At 42.3% G+C, this 23,774-nt stretch overlaps 1 protein-coding gene across 8 annotated transcripts in view; it reads left to right on the top strand.

Moving 5' to 3' along the window:
• Positions 1–23,166, top strand: part of LOC138742745 (IgGFc-binding protein-like) — a 105,630-nt gene extending 82,464 nt beyond the window's left edge. For all 8 annotated transcript variants that reach the window (XM_069897564.1, XM_069897565.1, XM_069897566.1 and 5 more), the window contains 10 exons: positions 1,787–1,995; positions 4,015–4,159; positions 4,959–5,206; positions 5,807–5,936; positions 6,352–6,541; positions 8,133–8,312; positions 11,555–11,685; positions 14,110–14,309; positions 20,710–20,877; positions 22,894–23,166. In XM_069897564.1, the coding sequence (XP_069753665.1) occupies positions 1,787–1,995; positions 4,015–4,159; positions 4,959–5,206; positions 5,807–5,936; positions 6,352–6,541; positions 8,133–8,312; positions 11,555–11,685; positions 14,110–14,309; positions 20,710–20,847 (1,571 nt within the window). In that variant the 3' untranslated portion in view covers positions 20,848–20,877; positions 22,894–23,166. The remainder of the gene's footprint in view (positions 1–1,786; positions 1,996–4,014; positions 4,160–4,958; positions 5,207–5,806; positions 5,937–6,351; positions 6,542–8,132; positions 8,313–11,554; positions 11,686–14,109; positions 14,310–20,709; positions 20,878–22,893) is intronic.
• Positions 23,167–23,774: the final 608 nt, after the last annotated feature.

Below are 23,774 nucleotides of genomic sequence, written 5' to 3'. Positions count from 1 at the left end.
AGACTAAATGTGGAGAGGGAAGATAGCCAATACAAAAAGGAAAGGCAGAGGGGTGAGATTGGCTAGTGAGTGATCAGTGCCTCAAGAATGGGAGAAGGATGATGGACAGAAGGAGCTAGGTGGGAAGGGAGAGGGGTGGAGTTGAGAGACAATGACAGGTGAGTGATTGGTGACAGACAGGCAGAAAGAAAAAAAAGGACTGAAAATATAAGGGGTATGGGGAGGTGGAAGCAGCTCCAGGAGGAAGAAAAACAGAAACACAAAGCCTACAATTGTTGGAATCTGATAAGTAAGGAAAGTCATAAAAGGAACCAGGACAGATGGAACTAGATAGGGAATGGGTAGTAGCTGAATGGAACCAGGAGAAGGGGATTAAAAACCTAAAAACCAGAGTCTAATCTCCTGCTCTATTCACTTCATACATACAATTACATTTTTAAGTCTGGCTCCAATGCAATCTATAAATTTGTCAATGACACCACCATTGTTTGGCCGAATAAATGGGTAATGACGAGCCATAATATATGGTGAGGATCAAGAATCTTGCTGCATGGTGCCAGAACAACAACTTTTCTGGCTGTTAGCAAGACCAAAGAGTTTATTGTGGACTTTAAGAGGAGGATGTCTTCATTGATAGGATGACAGTGAAAAGGATTAATAGCTTCAAGATCCTGGGCATCCACATATCAGGAGCCAACACATCAAGTCAACTATGGAGGCAGACCAATGCCTCTTTTCTTAGGAGTTTTAGGAGATTTGGCATGTCATTAAATAGTCCATTGAAGCTCTATCGGTGTACTGTGGAAAGTAGACTGACTGGTTGCATCAAAGATTGGTTTGGATCACAGAAAACCGTGGAAAATGGCAGACTTAGAGAAGTTCATTACAGCCACCAATCTCCCATTCATTGAAGACATCTGTTTGAAATGCTGCCTACAAAGAGAGATATCACAAGGGATCCTCATCAACCTGGTCGCACTCTCTCTTTTCACTGCTGCCTTCGGACAAAAGGCACAGAAGCCTGAAGTCCAGTTCTCTTGGTTCAAGAATTGTTTTTTTCCAACTGCTATTAGGTTCTTGAACCTCTGCTTATTAACCTGACCATGATGCTACTACAGAACCACCAAAGATCTGTCTTCCCCATTGAAACATTATAGAAATGACATTTTACTTTTTTTTCATAAAACTTTCATAATCTTCTAAAATCAATGAGGGAGGGTTATAAGGGACAAAAATGGTAGGACGGAAGGCTGATGGGAAGGAAGGAGAGAGAGAGATACAGGAGGTAAGGGTTACCTGAAATTGGAAAATTCAATGTTCATATCATTGGGTTACAGACTACCCTGCCAGAATATGAGGTATTTTTCCTTGACTTTGCATCAAATGTCAGAATCATGATCCTTGAGATTGAAGGGTGGATCACAGTCAACCAACTTTGATGGTTGGCCAAGATCACCTGCATGCTCGACACCAGACTCCTGACACCAGCATGTATTCCGAGCTCCAACACAGCATGTGATTTACGTGAAGAGGGAGAAAATCCTTTCAAAATGACTACCAAATTTCCCTCCTTCACCGATTTCTGGGAATTCTTGCTCCCTTGCGTCTGTCCTACTGTCTGTCATAACATTATCTGAACATCTGAAATTGATTTTGTTGGGGGTCTTCCTATTCAGTTGAATAAAACAATGATTTAATCATTGTTATACTAATTTATTTGCTTCTTCTTTCCATTCAGGAAAGCCTAAGGAACAGATATGATGTTAATGTATATTTCCTTTTGTAGCTCTCCACTGTCCACCAAAGAGTTCCTATGTGACCTGCGCTCCAGCTTGTCCTCCAACTTGTGACAATATATATGGAGGATCCAGCTGCAACAAAACTTCTGTGTGCATGGAAGGGTGTGCATGTAACCATGGCTTTGTACAGAGTGATGTCAGCTGTGTTCCGATCAGTGAATGTGGCTGCAGAGACACAAATAATCATTACCATCCTGTAAGTCTATCAAGGCAGACATGAAACCTGAACAGTTTTTTTGGAAAATACTAATGTCATAGAGTCATAAAGATGTTTAGTATGGAAACAGGCCTTTCAAACTCACTGAATCAGAACCTCATCAGTTACTCGTTTAGACTATTATTACATTAATTCCATCTCTTATTGTTCACACATTCTCACCTGCAACTCCACACAGACCAGCACCTACAATGTCAATCTGAGCTCAGGTCTCTGTCACTGCAAGGCATCAACTTTACCAACTGCAACACTCTCCTGCCCTAAGTCGTGCAGCTAGTAGCATTACTGTGCTTTCTGTCTTCTTGATGAAATGGTGGGCAACAGTCCGCATGATGCCATTCATGGAAAAGCAATGAGTTTTGGTGGCAATAATTAGCCTTCAAACTACACCACTAAAGCATTATCTGTAGAAATCTGACTGCCATTTATGATATATTTTGAGAAGTTATGTAAGATGGCATGTCAAGTTTCTTTTCTTTTATAATTACAAATTTCTCTTAGCCATTGAGCTTCATGAAGAAAGGAAATGTTTTTTATTACTTTTCATGATTATCTTTAAAAAGTTTTCAGCCAAAGAATCTCCTTTAATGTGTACCCGTCTTGCGATAGAAGCAAATGTAGTGACAAACTGACATACAGGGAATGCATAGCAAGACAAGATAAAATAACCAGGTCATCCATGTTTAATAGTGTTGGTATTTAAGACCATCAGACAGAGGAGCAGAAATTGGCCATTCAGTCCATCTAGTCTTCCCTGCCATTTAATCATGAACTGATCCATTTCCCCACTCAGCCCCACTGCCCAGCCTTCCCTCCGTAACCTTTGATGCCCCAGCTCATCGACCTTTCAATCTCTGCCTTAAATGCACCCAATGACCCGGCCTCCACAACCGGCTGTGACAAAAGATTCCACAGATTTACTAGAAGAAATTCCTCTGCATCTCTGTTCTAAGTGGACACCCTTCACTCCTGAAATTGTGCCCTCTTGTCCTAGACACTGCCACATGAACGAATACCACATGATAGGAAGAACTTAAAAAGATAATGGGTCAAATGCAGGCAAATGGGATAAGCCGAAAATGCCAATTTGATTGGGCCTGTTCAATTTGATTGGGCCTGTTCTCAGTTGCATGACTTTCACTTTGTAAAAACCCACAAAAGTGCTGGTGGAACTCACCCAGTCTTCTTCAAGGGCTCCATTTCCTTCCTTCCCTCCTCCCAGCCTTTTAATTCAGACACTTGCCTGTTTTTTGCTCCTACCTTGAAGAAAATTTCAGTAATCTATCTTTACCTCCTGTGGACGCTGAGAGACGGGCTGAGCTCCTCCAGCATTTCTGCGTGTTTTACTGCAATCACAGCATCTGCAGACGTTTGTGTTTGGCTCTGACTTTGCGACGGGGGCTTGCGCAAGCATATTCATTGGGCAGGTACACTCATCATTTTGTGACTCAGACAAGTATTTTGATAAAGAATCTCACATGAAATATTAGAATGTCTTTATCTTTTTTTTCCAGCATACATTTTGATTTTATCTGATTGTTCAATATTTATGCCAATTGAAGAGTTTCTCCGATAAAACTTCATCGCCTGCAGTGATATAAACACAAACTATGCTAATAATTCAGTGTGGGACAAAGGAGGCACAAGGTGCTGACCATGGAAAAGTTGTTAAACCATGACAACATACATTCTCTCAAACTGGCACAAATTATTTACCCCTCAATGATCATCTAAAGTGGAGATTCCAGTCATTTTCTCATTGGTGTTAGTTGGATCTAGCTGAGCACAAATTGCTACACATTAGTTTTTGCACTGCAAGGGTACATGATTGGCTATTCTGCATTTTGAGACATGCTGAGGTTTGGAAAGTTGCTGTGAAATACAGGAAAGGACTCATTTCAGTTGCCTCTGTATCCTGGTAAAGCTATTGCAACAACCCTTTGAACTACCACTGATTCTATGCAACAGAACTCTCACCTTTAAAATCATCTCATGCAGGTTGGAGAGATATGGCTGACACAACACTGTACCCAAGTGTGCATCTGTAAGGAGGGTGGTGAAATAAACTGCTCAGCCCATGGCTGTGAATTGAATGAGGTGTGCAGCCTGAAGAGAAATGGGCAATATATCTGCAGACCCACGGGTATGTAATGTATCTGTCGACCCACTGGTATGTAATATATCTGCAGACCCACGGGTATGTAATGTATCTGTCGACCCACGGGTATGTAATATATCTGCAGACCCACGGGTATGTAATGGGATAGCTTTTCCACTCTTTTTTGACTGTGCAGCAAACAGTTGATCATTTTAGTTTTGTTTGATCATTTTAATGATTGCAAATTCTTTATCCATTGTAATTTAATTCAAATGACAAAAATGTTCTTGAGTAAACAATGTGGTGCATTTCTGCTCTGGCCTTTCCTGTTATTCATTTTCACCATTTGTGAGATGTATACATTGTTCCACACTCCTCTTTAAGGTACAGCACCTTTCTCTTACCCCTTTCTAAATGCACAAACGCTTTCTTTACGATTGCGCTGGTGAGGAGACAGCCTCCCCTAACTTGTTTAATGAGCCTCCTTCTGTGAGAGTTGGGATATTTAACTGGGTGGCACAAAAATAATTGAATTCTTGAATGGTCATGTCACCTGCACTGAGATATAAGTAAAAGCTTTGTTTTGCATCCAATTCAGGTTAAGTCAGTGAGTGTAACACGTAGCACTTTTAGCGTAGCGGTTAGCTCAATGCTTCTACAGTGCCAACAACTCCAGTGCTGTTTGTACATTCTCCCCTTGATCTGTGTGGGTTTTCTCCGGGTACTTCAGTTTCTTCCCACCCTCCAAAACTAGTTCTGTGCCATTTTTTAATCACAAGTTGAAATGTTTGTATAACTCGGGAATAACATGACTCATGGTAAGATTTTAAATGTACTTGTTTAGGGTTCAATAAATGCACTGGTGGGGGAAATCCATATTATCTGGCTTTTGACGGTCTGATCCATCGCTTCATGGGCGAGAATCTGACCACATTGGCAGAAACATCTGGCATTCCCGATAGATTACAAGAGTTCAGGATTCTTGGCAAAAATGCACCTCTGAAGGAAAAGAAAAAGGCTGCTCACCTGCAAGAAGTCATAATTGAAGTCTATGGCCACACTGTTCAGTTCAAGGAAAAACAAAGACTTGTGGTGAGTTACGAAGCCCCATTGTGGGCAGAAATTTTAGGCTATCAGTTAATCCCCTTTATTTTCAAGCAGTATTGTTTTCATGTATGATACATTACATTGGGGGAGATTGGAACAAGGCGTCATAAGTTAAGGGTTAGGGGGAAAATCTTTTGGAGTAATATAAGAGGATGCTTCTTCACTCAGAGAGTGGAGGCTGACTGGAATGATCTTCCGGAAGAGGTAGTTGCGGCAGGGTCAGTTCTGTCAGTTAAGAGGGGGTTGGATGAGTGCATGGATGTGAGGGGGTTTGGGGTTATGGACAAGGGAGTGGGTAGGTGGAACTAGTGGAGTTTCACGTAAATCGGTGCAGGCTAGAAGGGCCGATATGGACTGTTTCTGTACTGTAAATTGTTATATGGTTATATAAATGGCTGGTTTCATAACTAATTCTCTAGTTGATATCAGACACTTGGGTTAATTTCCATCTTGTGTTTGGTATTTTTAAATAGGAAGTATACAAATGAAATTGTTTGAAACCTCAAGACTTTATTACATTTAATTTTAATGAAAATGAAAGTCAGCAATTTTTTTCAACTCAGAAGCCAATGTTTTTTTTTGCAGGTGGATGATGAACTGGTAAACCCTCCAATTCAGCCTCATGATGGTCTGTTGATTTACCAGAGATCCAACAGGTTTCACCTGGAAACAGACTTTGGATTAGCTGTCAGCTTTCAGGAGAAAGCTAACGCAGGTACCATGTGATTTTTCAGATGGATGTAACTGTAAATTAAATGTTGCAAAAATCCTACTAAAAGTGAATTAGGATTTTCAAAATTAATAAATACGCAGTTTTATTAAACTCTGGTACCTTGTTAGCATTATCCCCAGATCAATATAATGCGTGATTTTGAGGTTGAAATACTCGACTACCTTAAACAATACATTCCCTTGGGTTGTGTGGTGCTGTGCCAGAAACCTGAGTGACATGCTACTGGCGCAAGCACGGCCCTCCTGGTGCTAATCACAGCACACAGAACCTGGTGCAAAGACCTCTCTTCCTCCTCTAATCTTATCACCCTATCTATTCCTTTCTGTGCTTCTCCATCTTCCTTTTTAATAACTATTATTACCAAGAATGTTCAAATATTCATTTTCTTTTTCATTAGATATCACTGTGCCAATTAGCTACATGAAGTGGGTTCGAGGACAGTGCAGTAACTTTTCAGGAAAGAGCAAAAATGATCTCATGCAATCAGATGGGACAAGAAATGTAGAAGTGTATACTTCTGGTAAAAGTTCAAAGGATGACAAAAATAGACCTCCAGCTGGAGTGCCAGAAACTACAAATCGTCAGAGGTATGTGTGTAAAAATCTCTTGTGGTGAGTGCTGTACTATGGGTTGAGTGGGGAGTTTGATGAAATGTGGGGGAAAGGATGGGAGGCCAAGAATTGATAGAAGAGGCTCACAATACATTCACAGAGGTTTTGTTCTGCTTCTACATGAATAACCTGCAGTGAGGATGTTTGAAAAATTTGGTTGTGTCCTCCAGGAACTTTCTGCATGTCATCATGTGTATCTGGTAAACTTCACATATTAACCTATGAGGTGCAAGATCACCAGAACCAAAGTAAAGAACTGTGTAACTTGACGTCTCTAATTTTTCAGTCCTGTTTCATTTTTCCATTGGAATTGGATCATATAGAAGTGTTATCAGGCTCGTGAACCTCCCCTTCTCACACTAATCATGGACTGCTCCGACATCACAGAAGGATTGTATGCATTTTTGTAGTCATTTCTTTTGGACTTGGATAACTGAATATTTATTACATATTTTTGTATGTATTATCTATTTTTAATTCCATTAAGTATACTAGTGTAGTTTTTGTAGTTTTTTTTATATACAAAGTACATATTCAGCTGCAGCAATGAGAATTTTGGTGCTTATGTACATTGGCACAATGCAATTTTATTTGTAGGCAATAATGAAATAGCATTTACAATAACACTATCTAGAAGTGAGATTATACAATAAAGGATTAAGACCAACTAGTTGACAGCTCCTGCAGGCAATCTAGCAAAACTACTGGAACCAAAGTTGATACTAACATGTCCATTAAAATCAATTTTTATAGACAGTAAGCCCTCGATTCTCTGCAGACCCACTCTAAAATATTTGAATCCTATTTCAATCAGGCTTTCACCAAGTAATGAATACCTGACTTCTAACTCATGTACTGCAAATGCATTGGATGGTCTCATGTTTTAGGGACTTGAGTCCTTAAAGTTAAAAATAGGACAAGAGAGCCATCATTTTATCTAAGGATTAAGATAGAATGTGCGACCCCCCACCCTATGGTATCAGCTCAATTCCTGCAAAATTGTACAAAATGAAAGAGAAGTGTGTGTACACACATCTTTAAAAATAGACTTATAGGATGGGTCTGACTGTTTTTAACTGAGATGATGTTTTACTGAATCACAGCTTAATAATGGAGGATAAATTGGAAATGGATAGAAGTACACAGAAATTCTGGTAGCATTTGATACTATGCAAGGCTGATTGAATAGGTGGATCTTTAGTTGAAGAGCAATTCTGAGTGATTTTCTGATTGCATCCCCATAAAGGACACGCTTGAAATTGTGGATAGTGTACCCACTTAGATCACAACTATTGAAGCTGAGATAATTACTCTCTTTACCTGTTGTAATTGCCAGATACCAGACAAGGTGATCTGGTCATACACTAAGAATGTATTTGCTTAGGAAGTAAAGAGCCAATGGGTTTGAATGAGTGTGTTTTATTTATCCAGATATAAACATAGTGCATGAATGAGAGAATGATTATCAGCCTTGTGAGTCACATGTAGTTTAATTGGCCAAATCTGAATCCATTCCAAAGTGCTGGAGTGTTTTGTTTGTAACTTATTTTTCATTATTTGAATGCAGGAAGCATCCGATTACAGATGAAAATCCTGAAAGTATTGAATCAGACCCTGGATTTGATTCACAGTGCAGCAAAACTGAACTTACGGTCCTAAACACTGCCAGATATTGTGGAATTATTTCTGATCCAGATGGGCCATTTGGCAGTTGTCACCAATTCATCTCCCCAGAACAGTATCAAATGTATGATTCGTTTATTTGGTGTATAGAGCATAAAATCATTGCTTGAATCTTCATGCCAAAGTTCATTCACCCTCAATAACTGTGCACCCTTATCTACAATGTTTTCCAGTCCCATAATGCTTTAATTTAAACCATCTCATTCTTCTATGCAAATTCTTTGCTGCTACCCCTAAACTTCCTTCAGCAATACAACTTTCCAAGATCTCTGCACCGCTCTTATTCTGGCTCTTGTACAGTATATCCCCAATTTTAATCCCTTCTCCACAAGGAGCTATACATTCAGCTAGTTCAGTCTTGTGCTACATTCTGAAATTATTCCCTAATGCTCTGCCTTTTATCCATCTTTCTTTTTTAGATATTTTTCAAACTCCTTGTCAAAATTCAAACTTTCATTCGCCTTTCTTAAAGTGTGACTCCATCAAATTTGTAATTGCTCCTGTGGAGATTCTAGGGCTAATTTGCTGTTATGTGGGCATTTTACAAATACAGGTAGTCCTGACCTACGCGAGTTAGGTCCACCCACACGTACGACCACAAAAACTACTGTTCAAGTACATATTATATATTAAAAGGAAATAGGGACATATTTTACATTCAGTATGGTCCTGTGAAAAAGTAGAAAGGTTTTATTGAGTGTATTATTAGGGCACATTATGAAGATAAAGACACAAAAAGATCCAAGAATATTTTTACTTGGGAATACATATGAAAAAGATATAAAACTGAAATTGGATAAATATCAAGAAAATTTTTAAGTATAGCCAATAGCGACTAGAAAGAAATGTATAGCAGTAACATGGAAAACGGAAAATGTGGTATTAGGCAGATGGCATATTGGAATGCAAAATTGTATACCTTTAGAAAAAATTACATATAGTCTATGAAATCGAGTTGAAAATTTTTATAAAATTTGGAAACTTATTTCACTCTTATTCCAATTCACCTTATATATTAAAAAAAATTTAAAAAAAGAAAAAAATTTGGAAACCATATATGCATTCCATAAATAAAATTCCATCCACCTTCTCCACTTCACCCACAATTTCCAATTAGAAGCTAGAAAAATAATCAATGAATAAGTATGTATGCTAATATTATATATTTAGAAGTAGGTGTTCTTTTTCTTTCTTCTTTCTTTTGGGAGGGAGGGGGGTTGGGGAGAAAAATTAGAACTTTTTTGTATCATTATGTATGACTTAATGATAATTGCTATATTATTGAATTATTTTTTGTATTGATACAAATGATAATTTATTTTTTAAAAAGTAATGTATACAGTGCTCCCAGTGGCAGTCCCAATTCCCCATTCCCTTTCGGCAGCCTGAGGTCCCCTTTCCTCACGGCAGTCCGAGGTCCCCGATTTTCCCCCTGGCAGCCCAAGGTCTACGTTCCCTGACTTACGACCAAACTGGTGTTACAACCAATCCTTCTGCCCCATTATGGTCGTAAGTCAGGGGATTACCTATATAATAACCACCCAACATTAAATGCTTCACCTGGCTATATTATAACCATTTTGTGCATATGCTCACCAACATCTCAAATTTTTATTTCAAACTGTATAATTTGAAAATAATGCCTTCACATAACACTCCTTGACAATCTCAGGTAGCTTACCAAGAGACTTGCATTCAAAGTATAAACAGAATCACACACAAGGGGGAATAGCAACAAAATAAGGACCTGTCATGCAAAGCTAGGATGTGTAGAAATTTCTTCTCTGAGAGGGTAATAACTCTCTGCCTGCCCATCTGAGGTTGTAGCACCATGACCACCTGCCCATCCGAGCCTCCGACACCCCAACAGTGGATCCTCGCCCCAAATGCCCACCCATCCAAGCTCCCGACGCCACAGCCACAGACTCTCTCCTAGGCCTTGGCCACCCGCCCGCCCACCGGAGCTCTCAATGCCCCAACTGCAGACCCCTCACCCTGGACACCCCCCCCCCCACCCTATCAGACCTCCTGACATTCCAGACACAGTCTCTCCCCTAGGCCCCAGCCACTCGTCCATCTGAGCTCCTGACACTCCAGCCACAGATGTTAGGCCCCAACCACCCACCTACCTACTAGGGTGGCCAGACGTCTGTCTTTAGGCCGGACAGTCCTGCTTTTGAGAACTCCATCCGGCTCACCGAACCAGACATTAATTTGTCCTCCATTTGGTGGTGTAGGCCCTACACCCTCAAATGGAGGACAAATTAAGGGACAGAAAGGGCAAGGGAGGAGGCACTTACTTATTAAATGCAGTGTCCTGGGGTCTATAAACCGTGAGCAGCCATGTTTCTTCTAGTGCGCATGCACAATGGATTGCAGTACTGGGGCCCACTGTGACGATGGTGCACAAAGGTTCATGGGAGGTAAGCCACCCGCAACACCCCTCCCCCCCCCATTGCTGGCCTTGCATGCCCCCCTTTATGGAAATATGGAAATGGCCAACCTACTGCCTATTGGAGCTACAGATGCCCCGGCTGCAGAACCTTGCTCTGACTGCCCGCCCACCAGAGCGCTTGACACCCTGGCCACCCACACATCCGAGCTCCCGACGCCCTGAATGTAGACTTACCACCCAGTCCCAGCCATCTGAGCTCCTGATGCCTTGAACGATGCAGGTATTTACCACAGTCAAAATTAGTATCCATATAAAAGTTGACCCCTCAAATTTGACCCAATAAATTGGTCCCCAAAACTGACCATTACATGAGTATGTACAGTAGTTTCCATTGTTAGTCTCTTTCTGTAAGGCAAATAATAACAGCTTATGAAAGAGACCTTCAACAGACTTTGTAGTATTGTTCTTGTAATAATTAATGAGGATAAGGGTTGGAAGAATTGAAATGAGAAAAAGCAAATGCTGTAAATTCAGAATAGATGTTCAATATGCTTTTGATTCACTGCTTGATGCTACAATTCAACGAACATTTCTATACTACATGGTAACATACTCCATAGAAGTACAGAACAAAGGCACATCAGGAGTTCCTTAATGATGCAGATGAAAAACCAGAGTTTTAGATGGAGAATTCCAAACATTATAGTACAGGCAGCTGAAGCCGACCAACAGTTAGGATTGTGAGTACTCAAGAGGACCTTGGGAGAGAAAATTTATCATGATTTGAAAATCTGAGAAAGACCATTCTTTCCATTCTTCAGCCCACAATAATTTCTGTTGCTCCCTGTGCACACATAAACACAGCAAGATGAATAAAGGTGGTAGTTATTTCTTACTCTTTTTCATTCTAGTAACTGCATCTCTAGTATCTGCACCTTAATGAATGTTACTGAGTGGCTGTGTCTCACCCTGGAACAATATGCACTCCACTGTCAAGAACAAGGAGTCACTCTGGGAGAATGGAGAGATGACACACATTGTGGTATGAACTATATTGTCATGTAGTTTAATGAGAACGTTTATTTAATATCTTTCAGTTTTTATTTTAACAGATAATTTTACTTGACCAAACATAATCACAGGTTTTAAATTATTCAGAAATTCTTCTTTTTATCAGCATATGTTTATGAACATTTCTCATGAATAAAGTATGAAGGGCATATCAGTCTATGCATAAGGTAATGCTCACAGATTAAGTCAAAAGAAGCAAAAAGCAAGAGAGATTTGGTCTGGTATCTCAACATTTTGGAATGTCATTCATCCACCTATTTAAGACTTCCTTAATTCTCCTGAGCAAGGGAGTATAGTTTAGCTTGTATAAATTATTTGGGTTATTATCCACCCTAACTCCTAGATATTTGATAGCATTTTGCAGCGACTTCAAATGACTATTTCTTGATATTGTCTGTAATCCCCCTTAGTAAGTGGCATGACTTTTTGGGTGGAACTAGGCCAAGCCCTAGAAAGAGAATCATAGGTAAAGAATCCCCACAGGACCCAGAGCTGTTCCTATTGGGAAACATGATGGACATAAGGCTTAAGATGAACCTGTCCAAATTCCAAATCCAATTTGTAATGATCGCATTGGCAGTTGCCAGGAAATGCATAGCAGTTATCTGGAAATCTGACTCCCACTTGGGCATTGTACGCTGAAATACAGAAATGCAAAGCTGTGTTTCCCATGGAGAAAATTACCTACAACCTAAGGAAAAAAATATCCCATCTTCCTCAAAATTTGGCAGCCACATTGAAATTTCATCGAGGCATAGTTATTAGTGTGGGCCTGCATGTCTCACTGCCCTGCCTTCCCTGTCTATCCTCTACCGGGGGAGAGGGGGGGTCCATTCCATCCCAATCAATAAATTCAAGAAAAATGTAACAGCCTAGGTGCATGCTGTCGGGCCACGACAAATCCATATGTTCCCTATCTTTTTTGTGAGTGTCTTGAATGTTGTGCGTAACTGTAATCTGTATTGGACAACAAAAGTTATTCTGATGGCCTTGGTAGTATATTATCAACATGCTCACTGGTTTTGAAGGAGCAGAGCTAATAACAACCTCTGGTTTTGATGTGGAGCATAGACCAGGAACCTTGCTCATCCCATCTCCCTATTCAGTTACATTTTTTTAATAAATGTTTCCTTTTTGGAGGTAAGATCCAGGAAAAACATGGGACACTTTCATTTCTGTAATAAAATGGTTCTGTATTTTCCTGTGTTTTAGCTCTGTTTATCAAAATGTGTCAATATTAAAGGAATGTCCTGATTTATAGTTCCATCCTTCCCTGAGACCATCAGTGTTCAAGTCCAGCACCTCCCTCCTCCCCCTCACACTGACAATTGTGAGTGAAACATGAAAGTCTGCAGATGCTGTGATTGTAGTAAAATGACAGAAATGCTGGAGGAGCCCAGCAGGTCTCACAGTGTCCATAGGAAATATAGGTATGCAAATGATGTTTTGGGCTTGGGCCCTTATGGGCCTGCTGAGTTCTTCCAGCACTTTTGTGTTTTTACTACACTGACAACTGTGTTGCTCTGCAGACATGGTAAATGGGATAAGCAGAGAGATCTGGTAGTTGAAAGCCAGATATCCATAAAGTGAGTCTCCATTAGCAGTAGAAGATAAGAAAATGGGAGTAGAAATAGCTCCCCAAACCTACTTTGCCATTCAATGTGATCATGACTGATTTTTGCTGACTTCAATTCCTCAATCATTTAAATACTTGTTTATTCCCACCTTGCATAGATTCAATGATCTTGTCTCCATTCCCCTTCCGAACTCCAAGGAATACAGAGCAGAACTATCTATCCTTTCTTGTATACATAATAGCACAATCTGTAATCTTATGCATCCACCTCCTGCCATATCCTTCAATCTGCTGTTCCTTTCAAGCCAAAGAATCTATTCTGGTTCAATGTGGCGTGCAGAAAGGCATCTCGGGAGCAGCGCTCAGCACATTTTTGAAAAAAGATGTGCCATCCCAATAAAACTGCAACACAGGACTAACAGCAAGCACTGCCCAGAGCTAAGTGAGCACAGAACCAATATATCTGATCCTAGCTCTGCAGTTCACCAGGGATGGTGGTGGACAATCTAATAGAAAATGGAGGAGGAAAAGCCATGGACATCCCATCCTTAACAATGGTAAATCATGTAAGTACTTTAGAAAAGGCTGAAGTATTTGCACGCAACTTTCAGCCAGAATTGTTGAATTGTCCAATGATCCGTCTCAAGAGACCCTCATAGAAGCTGAAAATAGGAACAGAAATTAAAACCTGGGCATTACTTGACAATGTTTGCACGAAAAAGGTTTGGCGTCATCAAACTTTTGTTTCTTTTTCACTAATAGTATAAACAGATACATCTAAACTAACACAATTATCTTTGGCTTCAATGCAATCCACAGAGATGGCATGTCCAGAAAACAGCCAATACAGTATACAGATGTCAGCCTGCCCTGCTTCATGTGGAAACTTGGGTGCTCCCTCAGAATGTGAAGCACCCGCCATGGAGGGCTGTGAATGTATGCCAGGCTTTGTACTCAGTGGTTTCCAGTGTGTGCCCTACAAAAAATGCGGATGCACTTACCGAAACAAGTATTACGAGGTAAAATTTGGCATTTGGTATTTGTTAATGTGCACCATTAAACTAATCTGCACTAGTTTTTGTCATGGAAGCTTGCAATGTGGATTAAATTATAGATGAATTGTTATTTTTCTGATATTGTAGGGTGTGTGTGAAGTTCATGTTTGTTGTTATATTCCTTTCAACTGCTGCAAACATCAGAAATCAGTCCTTAAGCCTGTAAAAATATCAAGGTGTTGCGCCTATGATATGGTGGCGCTGTGAAGAGAAAGGAACGTGTCTGCACAGAGTTGAGTGAACCAGTAACTGACTGTTTATTCAAACAGACCATGCTACAAAAGCAATACTACAAAACCCCCACCCGCCACGCTGGCTCAAGCAGTGACATCAGTGCACCGTCTCAGAAGTGGGGCTTGCTCCCCACAGTCCGCTCTTCAACCCTGACACTTTTCCTTAGTGAGGAGGCGATCTCTACGCCGTTGTGTGTCGGCTGTGTGCTGTGGCGATTTGGCCCCTTGTGTACGGGGCTGGACTGGACCACTACACTACCCCCCCCCCCCACCCCCAGAATCGCAAACAGTTCTCAAAGTCTTTGTTTTAGAGTCCTGAGGAGGGCAACTACATTTCTGCAACTGAGGAGCAGGAAAAGGTTCCGTGCCGTCTAAGTGGGCCCATTTCAAATGGACTATAGTGAACATGTTCTGTCTACCCCCAAAGTCCAGAGTAAAAACCACCCCATCCCTTTTAAGCACTTTAAAAGGTCCTTGTAAAGGGGTTCCTGGCTTGCCCCTCCTGACAAATACGAAGTCCACAATTTACAAATCTTCTGGGGCGTTCAGGGTAGCCATATGTGGTGGTAGGAAGTGGGTGTGGGTTAGTTGTACTGTCCCTTAAACACTGCAGGATGTCCATGCCATTAGGTTGAGGTTCAGAGGAGCTGAAATAGAGGTCTCCTGGAATGGCAAGCAGCGTCCCATGGACTGTCTCAGCCGACGAGGTGGGAAGGCCTTCTTTGGGTGCCGTGCGGATGCGGAGCAGGACCCAGTTCGGGTCCTAGAATCGAGCTTTCAGAGATGCTTTCAACTGGTAGTGAAAGCGCTCCACCAGTCCATTCACTTGGGGGTGGTAGGCAATCATGTGGTGTAACTGGCTGCCACAAAATTTTGATAGTATTGACTATAGGGAAGAGGGGAACTGGGCTCCTCGGTCGGAGGTAATATGTGAAGGGACGCCAAAACGAGCGACCCACTGCAACATGAATGCTCGCACTCAAGTCTCTGTGTCACAGGCTGGCATAGGGATGGCCTCTGGCCAGCATGTCAAACGGTCGACCGCAGTGAACAGGTACCTCCTCCCTTGGCTGATTGCCAGTGGTCCTACGATGTCCACATGGATATGGTGGAACCTGTTTTCCATAGGTGGGAAAGTTGTAATGGTGCCTTGGTGTGTCGCTGGATTTTGGCACATTGACATTGTATTCAGATCTTCACCCAGAGAGAAACTTAATGGTGTAGTCCGTGCCATACGAAGCGATCTGAGACAAGGAAGACCATTGATCTGATGTGAAAGCCCATGCACTTGGTTGAACATCTGACGTCTCCAAACAGCAGGAAGGATGGACCTCGGGCGGCCAGTGGGCATGTCGCAAAGGAGTAATGATCTTCCTGGTTCTGGGGCGAAATCCTGTACCTGCAGTCCTGTGATGTCTGTGCGGTAGGCCTGCACGTCTGCATCCTTGGCTTGGTCCCTGGCGAGTTGGGCCATGTCGATACCAAGCATAACCTCAGAAATTGTTGGGCGTGAGATTGTGTCGGATGTCTGTAGTAAATTCTGAGATTTTGGAAGGGTGGCCTTGCTGTCTGGCCGAACATGGGTCTGAGATCTTCCCCAGCACTTGCACCAGTGGTTTGTGGTCTGTGTATGCCGTGAATACCCGTCCTTCTAGGTTGTACCTAAAATGGCACATGGCCAAGTACAGAGGCAGCAGCTCCTGACCAGAAGCGCTGTACTGAAGTTCGGATGGCCTCAGGCACTTGCTGAAGAAAGCAAGTGACTTCCATTGTTGATCGACCCACTGCTGCAGTACTGTGCCAACTGCTCTCTCGGAGGCATCCATTGTCAATGACACAGGGGAGTCTGGGTGAGCCAAGAAGGTGGTTTCAGATGGTGCTGTTTTGGTTGTGTCAAAAGCTTGGAGTACTTCAGTGGCCCAGGTGAGAGTCTTCTCGCCCCTTTTGTTGAGGTGGGATGGCTCCTGCTCCTGGGAGGAAACAATGGTAAAAGTACATCATCCCTGGCGAAGTTGACATCTTCCCCCCCCGACCTTTTTAACCACCCCACCCCCGACCTTTTTACCCCTTGCAAACCAAACCCCCGCTCTTTCACAGGCTTGGCCCGAGGACGCGAGCAGCTGTCTCCTTCACAGCCTCCCCGCCCCCTCATCGCACAAGAGGGCCCCGCCGGTCTGAAGCAGCAGGTAGGGCCGCGCGTAGGGGAGCGGGTGCCTCGCTAAGTTCTCTTGCCGAGTTTTCGCCCCATTTTTGTTCCCACCCGCCTATATCCTTTTTTTATTATTTTGAAGGTGTTTTGTGCTTGCTGACGTTCGGTTCCTGCTTATTGGTAAAAAGAAATTTTAAAAAATAAAAATAAAAAAAAAACAATAAAAAAAGATTTTTAAAAAAAGTACATCATCCCTACGAGTTCCTGCTGTCCCTCGAGAGAGGTTGGTTTGGGAAAACAGTGGAAGGCCTCTACCTTGTCGGGCAGTGGCATGGGTCCCATGCATGTGATACGATGTCCTAGGAAATCGATGGAGTCCAGGCCAAACTTGCAGTTAACTGGATTGATCATTAACTCATGAGCCTGAAGCTTGGTGAAGAGCTGCCGAAGGAGTTCCTTGTGTGTTCCTGCATTGGGGCTGGCGATGAGAATAAACTGGTGGTCCGGTGGTCTCAATGAAGTGCTGCACGTCGTGTGCACGTTCTGCATCGTGGAAATCCAGGACTAGCAGCGATGGAAAATCAGCCAGTAGGGAGGTGTATTCATTCTGGTTGGAGGTGTGGACTCCCATCAGTTGGAAATTTCGTTGGCGTACGGTGAGGGGAAAATCTTGGAAGGTTGGGGCATTCACTAGGCGGCACCTGGTCAAATCCACCAGCAGTTCGTTGGCCCACAGAAAGTCTGCCCCTAGGAGGGCCTGACCCACGGAGAAGACTGTGCACTCCCATCAGAAAACGGTGTGGATTGCCATGAGTCGAGTTCCGTAGCAGGGGATCGTAGAACCGTTGGCTGCCTGTAAGGGGAAACCTTGGGGGTTGTTTCTCTGCTTGAAGAATGTAGGTGGTATGAGGCTGATCTCAGCACCAGTGTCCATGAGGAACAGTGGCCCAAAGTTCAGGTCTCATAGGTACAGGAGGCCTTTACTGGTGCCAATCACCGAGGCCACTATCGATGGCTGGCTTGCTTGTTTCCCGACATCCAGCCAGGTGTGGATCCGGGGAAATTACAGGAGGGGATGCAATGTCAGGCATTAAGGCCCTATCTACAATGATAGAAGCAGTAACCAGTAGTCTTGTCTGGACCATCTCGCCATGCTGCGACTACACGGCTGCCAGGGAGGGGGATGGAGTAGTCCCTGCCAGTGTGGTAGCATCCACTGCACAAATAGGCTTGACGTGGATTGAGTCTGGCTGTGGGGTTTGGAAAAGCCGATCTGCTTCCTTGACCATAAGGTGCGAGTGAGCAAAGTTCATAGTCCATATTAGAGATGGCCAAGGCAATGTGGACTGGCATCTTCGACAAGAATAGGGCTTCAAACACTTGGTGTGTTTGTCTGCTAATGCCACTAGCTCCTGCATAAGGTCCCCTAGGCCCTGTGAGTTAAGTACGCAAATGGCCCTTTCGTGTAAACTGAATTCGAAAGAGTCGAGTAAGAACCAACGAAAGAGGGTATACTTGTGTTCCATGGGCGGCTGGTTCACAAAAGAGCTGACTCACTGCTGTGACTGGATCCAGAGTGCTGACATCGTTCCAGAATTTGGTGTCTTCAGCCATTATGTCTCTTAAAACGAACTGTGCCTTAGCTAGAAGCAGCCAACTGCTGGTTGGCCCAAAATGGCAGCAAGTGGACACCCACAGCATTCACTGTAGCTGGAATGGGAGCAGAAATAGCCGTGACTACAGCAGATTCATTGCCGGCAGCTTCAGGAGCTGTTGAAAAGCTGGTAGGGTCCATGCTGCTGTGTGCTCGGTAGGTCTCAAACCATTGAAACCTATGCAGGGTGACTACTGTAGCCTCTACGATACGGTAGCGCTGTGAAGAGAAAGGAACATGTCTGCATAGAGTTGAGTGAACCAGTAACTGACTGTTTATTCAAACAGATCGCGCTGCAAAAGCAATACTGCAAAACCCCCACCTGCCGCGCTGGCTCATGGGAGTGACGTCAGCACATGTCTCAGGAGCGGTGCTCGCTCTCCGCAGTCTGCTCTTTAACACTGGCACTTCTCAGTGAGGAGGTAGTCTCTGCGTCATTGTGTGTAGTCTGCATGCTATGGCGATTCAGCCCCTTGAGTACAGGGCCAGACTGGACCACTACAAAGGTCCATACAGTTCATTGGAGAGAATGTGTGCTCTGTAACTGTGGCCAAGATGGAGTAGCATGTGGCGCAGTGAACAAAGCACAACAGGAGTTGTTTGTGAGCTGAATGAACAGAATTGTTTAATGAGACCTTTGCAGGAGTTTAAATAAATAGAGTTGGCGCGCTATCACCATTACCTGACCTCTGAAGTCACGTGCCTCCCAGATTTCTTTGGGCCCCCACTCTCCAGCAACTGGGAACTCCCGATCCTGTGGGGGCCCACAACTATGGATACCAGTTTAACAATGGAGTGACGTGGTTCACCACATGACGCCCCCCCCCACCCCCACACCAAACTGGAGTTCAGATGTAACACCACAGTCTCGCTCTTATGGCTAGAACGGACCAGCAGATGCCCTCTGCGCCGGGGGCATGCTACTTGTACCTGTTGCTCCAGGTCCAAATGCACTGGCTTAAGGTGATCCACAGAAACTCCCTTGTTTGCCGCCCATGTCTAGAACAAATGTTATGGCGTTGTTCCGCAGTACCTTAAAAGGACCTTTGTATGGCCGTTGCAATGGCATCCTGTGTAGGAACCCCTGCAAAGGCGCAGATGCATAGTATTCAAGATGAATTGATATTTTGATTCAGAAATGACTGGCCCATAAAATATGGAGGGTAATGGTTCTACAGGGATCAGTATTGGGACCTCTCTTGTTTGTGATTTATATATATAATATATATATATATATGTAAAGATGGAAAAGTAGATGGATGGGTGGGTGAGTAAGGTAAGTGGGTGGAGCAGAGTACACTGTAGTAGGCTATCAAAGAATGTAAAATGCTATCAGATACAGTAACAAATATGGATAGAGAATTGGCAGATGGAGTTTAATCTGGTTGAGTGGAAGGTGTTGTACCTTTGGGAAGTCAAATGTAAGAGGAACATATACAATTAATGGCAGGACACTTAAAAGCATTGATATGCAGAGGATCTGGATGGTCTGCGTCCGAGGGGCAATGCAAGTAGATAGAGTAGTAAAGAAGGCATATGGTTCACTTCCCTTCATTGAGCCAGGACATTGAGTCTAAAAATAAACAAGTCATATTGCAGCTATGGTACATCAAACTTTGGTCAGGCTGCAATGGAATTCTTTCCCCATTACAAGAAGGATGCTTTGGAAAGGGTACCAAAAATGTTTACCAGGATGCTGACTGGATTAGAGGGTATGAACTATAAAGAAAGATTGGAGACATTTGGATTATTGTCTCTTCATTGTCGGAGGCTGAGGATAGAAGTTTATAAGATTATGAGAAGCACAAGTAGATAGAATCTTTCTCCCCGTGTAAAAATGTCGTGTATATAAGAGAACATTTATTTAAAAGTGAGATTGAAGGGTGGGGGAGGGAGCTTAAAGGAAATGTGCAGAGCAAGTTTTTTCCACAGAGAGTGGTGGGTGCCTGGAGTAATGGTGGAAAAAGATAAAGAGTAGCATTTAAGAGTCTTCCAGAGAGACGCATGAATATGCAGGGAATTGATACCCTAATGGTATCACGTGCAGGGATTTTCTTCATCATGTTCAGCTGTATTGTTCAATGTGATATGTTCTAAAATAGGTTCCACAAGTTACATTTTTCTTTAAATGCTAAAAAAAAACAAGTGGGACAAAGTAAGTGTGACAAGAGAAGAATATAAAAGTCAAAATGAACTAAAAAAGTTTGTCTGCAAATTGAATTCAGTATTAGCAGATTTATAAATGTTATAAATAGATCTTCAAAATACACCTGCATTATTAATTCTTGTCATTGGTATTAATGTAAGTTTTCTTTTTTTTGTGATTAGGTTGGCGAAAGATTTATCACTGAGGATTGTGATGAGACTTGTGAATGTGTTGGTACTGCAACAGTTCACTGCACAAAAATGCCGTGTGCTCCCAACACAACCTGTACCACTGCCAATCATATCAGAGGGTGCTACTGATAAAAGCCCAGTTTCTTCATTTAAATCAAGGTAACTAGATACTCAGGGATAGGGTTTAACATTCAGTACTGGATTGAAAAGAGGCAGTAATGGTTGGGAGACCGATTGCTACCAATGTACCACACAGTAGATGAAGTGAATAGATATTCACTTTCTTTTTTTTTTCTCTGCCTGTAAGGAATGATACTCAACAGAACAGTGAAATCCTTTGACTTTCCATCTTGTTAATGAAAGGAAAATCAGAAAGCAGTATGTATTTTATCGTGGGGAAATGGTCTATGATACCACAAATTTTCAGATCAACTTTTTCCACTTGTGCCAGAAGCACTTAACAGTGAAATCAGTCCTCTTATCCACTTGGCCACTGTCTGTGTCCATCTGTTGTATGCACTTGCCAGCTCAATGCTAGCATCTCAAAGGATTTCTGCTCTCTTCCACTTGTAAAAACAGAAATGCTGGATCCTGCACCTTTCATACCCAAGCTCTTAGAAGGAATTTGGTTCTCTGTAAAATACTCAATCTCCCTCAGACATACTACTTTTAAAATCACCTATTAAACAAACTGATGTCACCTTATAAAAACAAACTTGATGATGTTGGCACATACGGCAATAAATCCAGAGCTAGAATGGGACATTTGGCTACTGATGCCCACTGTGTTCATTAAGATTATGGCTAAACTTTGATCTCATGCTGCATTAACCCTACATCCCATCTGAAAATCTCTTGAATGCATAATTACTGAACCTCTAGAGGTCTCTTAGAAAATTCCAAAGATTCGTTAGGCTGGAGGTGAAGAAATGTTGGTGGTAATGGGTAAAAGGGTGTTTTTTTTTTAAATATGTACTTCAGCAATGACAATAATTTCAAAGTCCCCGTACCTCAGCCCCTTTTTAGTAAGCACAGATTTAAGATGAGAGGGGAAAGGTTTCAAAGGGACCAGAGGGTGGTGGCGTATAAGTGTACTGCCATAGGACGTGGCAGAGGTTGGAACAATTGTAACATTCAGAAGACATTAGACAGGTATAGCTAGGAACAGTTTAAAGGGATATGAGGTGAATTTATTTCAATTTTATGAGTTAATTTAATACGGACCTCTTCCCAGATGGTTTATTTATTGGGATACCTTTTGGATTTAGCAGCCTCTGGAACTAAATGTATTTAACCAGAAGAGTGGGAGAGAATTGTGGAAAAACTGATCTGTGCCTGAGGTTACTACACTTGATGCCAGAGTTTTAATTATTCTGCTGTTCAGTTCTCTGAATCTTGCTCAGTGAGCATTATATTAACTTGCGTGTCATGGTTTACGTGACGCTATTACAGCGCTAGCTCCCTGGGTTTGAATCCACTGTCCGTAAAGAGTTTGTACGTTCTCCCCTTGTCTGCATGGGTTTCCTCTGGGTGCTCAAGTTTCCTCCCACCCTCCAAAAATGTATGGGGTTTGTAGGTTCATTGGCTTATTTGTGCGGCACGGGCTCATGGGCCAGAAGGGCCAGTTACCGTCCTGTATGTCTTATTTAGAATGTTTATAACGGCATACTGGAAGCTGGATGGGAGGAGGACTGGAATCTGAGTGATCAACTGATGAGCTGATCTGGCAATAAAGGTGTCAGGAGAAGGGAAGAGAGAGATGCAGATTTGTGTGAAAATGAAAGGGCAGAAGTTCTCATTAGGTATGAGTGTAGGAAGCAACACGAATATAGTTGTCAATCAATTAAATGGACAATTATCGGTGAGGAGGGAGCCCGAATAGGACTGAAAGGAGCGGAGCTTCAGCCCATTCAAGTGCCCATCACTTCGTTTCGAGAAGGTGTGGAGTTGGAGAAGTTGTTCATTGGTTCAAATGAGATGGGATTTACACCATCTGATGATCATTCTTGATGAAGCGATCAAGTCCAAAATGTGGATAGCCTTTTACTTCCGATGATCTGCTGAGTTTCTCCTGCACTTTGAAGTATTGCATCTGATAACCTTGACTGGTCATAATGGCCTATTCACAGTCTACTATTGCCATAGTAATGGGTTCATTTTTTTTCCATTCCTCAGGAAATACAGATTTAGGACCTACTGGAAAAGAGGTGACAAGATCAGTTCAGCAAGTCAATAAATATCATCCCAAATTATTGGTTAAAAAGAACTGCTCAAGCTTCCTTGCCATTTCCTAAATTTATTATGCTCTTTTCTGTTTAAATATTAATCTGCAAACCTTTTCCATATGGATCAGGTTTATTTTGGAAATGACTCACCTTTATTCAAAACTGCTGACATAGGATTCCTTCTGGGCTGAAAAATTAAATAAAATATAGCCATTTTACAATGTTTCTTTAGTTTTTGTCATTTCTGCAACCTCAATTTATTTCACCATGTGCAGTCCAATTCTTTCAAAAATAAAATTGCTCATCAAAAATAAATCTTTACCAAATATTTACTGCCATGCCCAATAATCGACAGTGGTGAGAGTGGGAGTTTTGGGTGATTAAGGAATTCTAATTAAGCAGGCTGCTTTTGCCTGGAGATGGTGTCAAGCTTCTTCAGAGTTGTTGGAGCTGCACACATGAACATACTAATTAATAACAGAAGTTCAAGCCCACCCTTGCTGTTCAGATACAAGTGGTATGAGCAGGAGTTAGCCATCTGGCCCATCAAGACTGCTCCACCTCCAATAAGATTATTGCTGATCTGGCCATGGACTCAGCTCCACTCACCTACCTGTAAGCCTCAATTCCTGAACTATGCCTAATTGTGTCTCAAATAGAGCTAATGAGGCAGCCTGTACTGCTTCCTTGGGCAGAGAAGTACTTTAACTCTGGGAAAAGCTATCCTTCTCATCTCCTTCTAAAACCAAATCATGAGGTTCTGTCCCCTAATTCTCGTCTCATCTACCAGTGGAAACCTCTTTCCCTAAAGTCAAGTTTATTGTCATCAGC

This window comes from Narcine bancroftii, chromosome 9, assembly GCF_036971445.1.
Source record: "Narcine bancroftii isolate sNarBan1 chromosome 9, sNarBan1.hap1, whole genome shotgun sequence".
In the NCBI taxonomy this organism is placed as follows: Eukaryota; Metazoa; Chordata; class Chondrichthyes; order Torpediniformes; family Narcinidae; genus Narcine; species Narcine bancroftii.
This window is presented reverse-complemented; position numbering and strand designations above follow the sequence as displayed.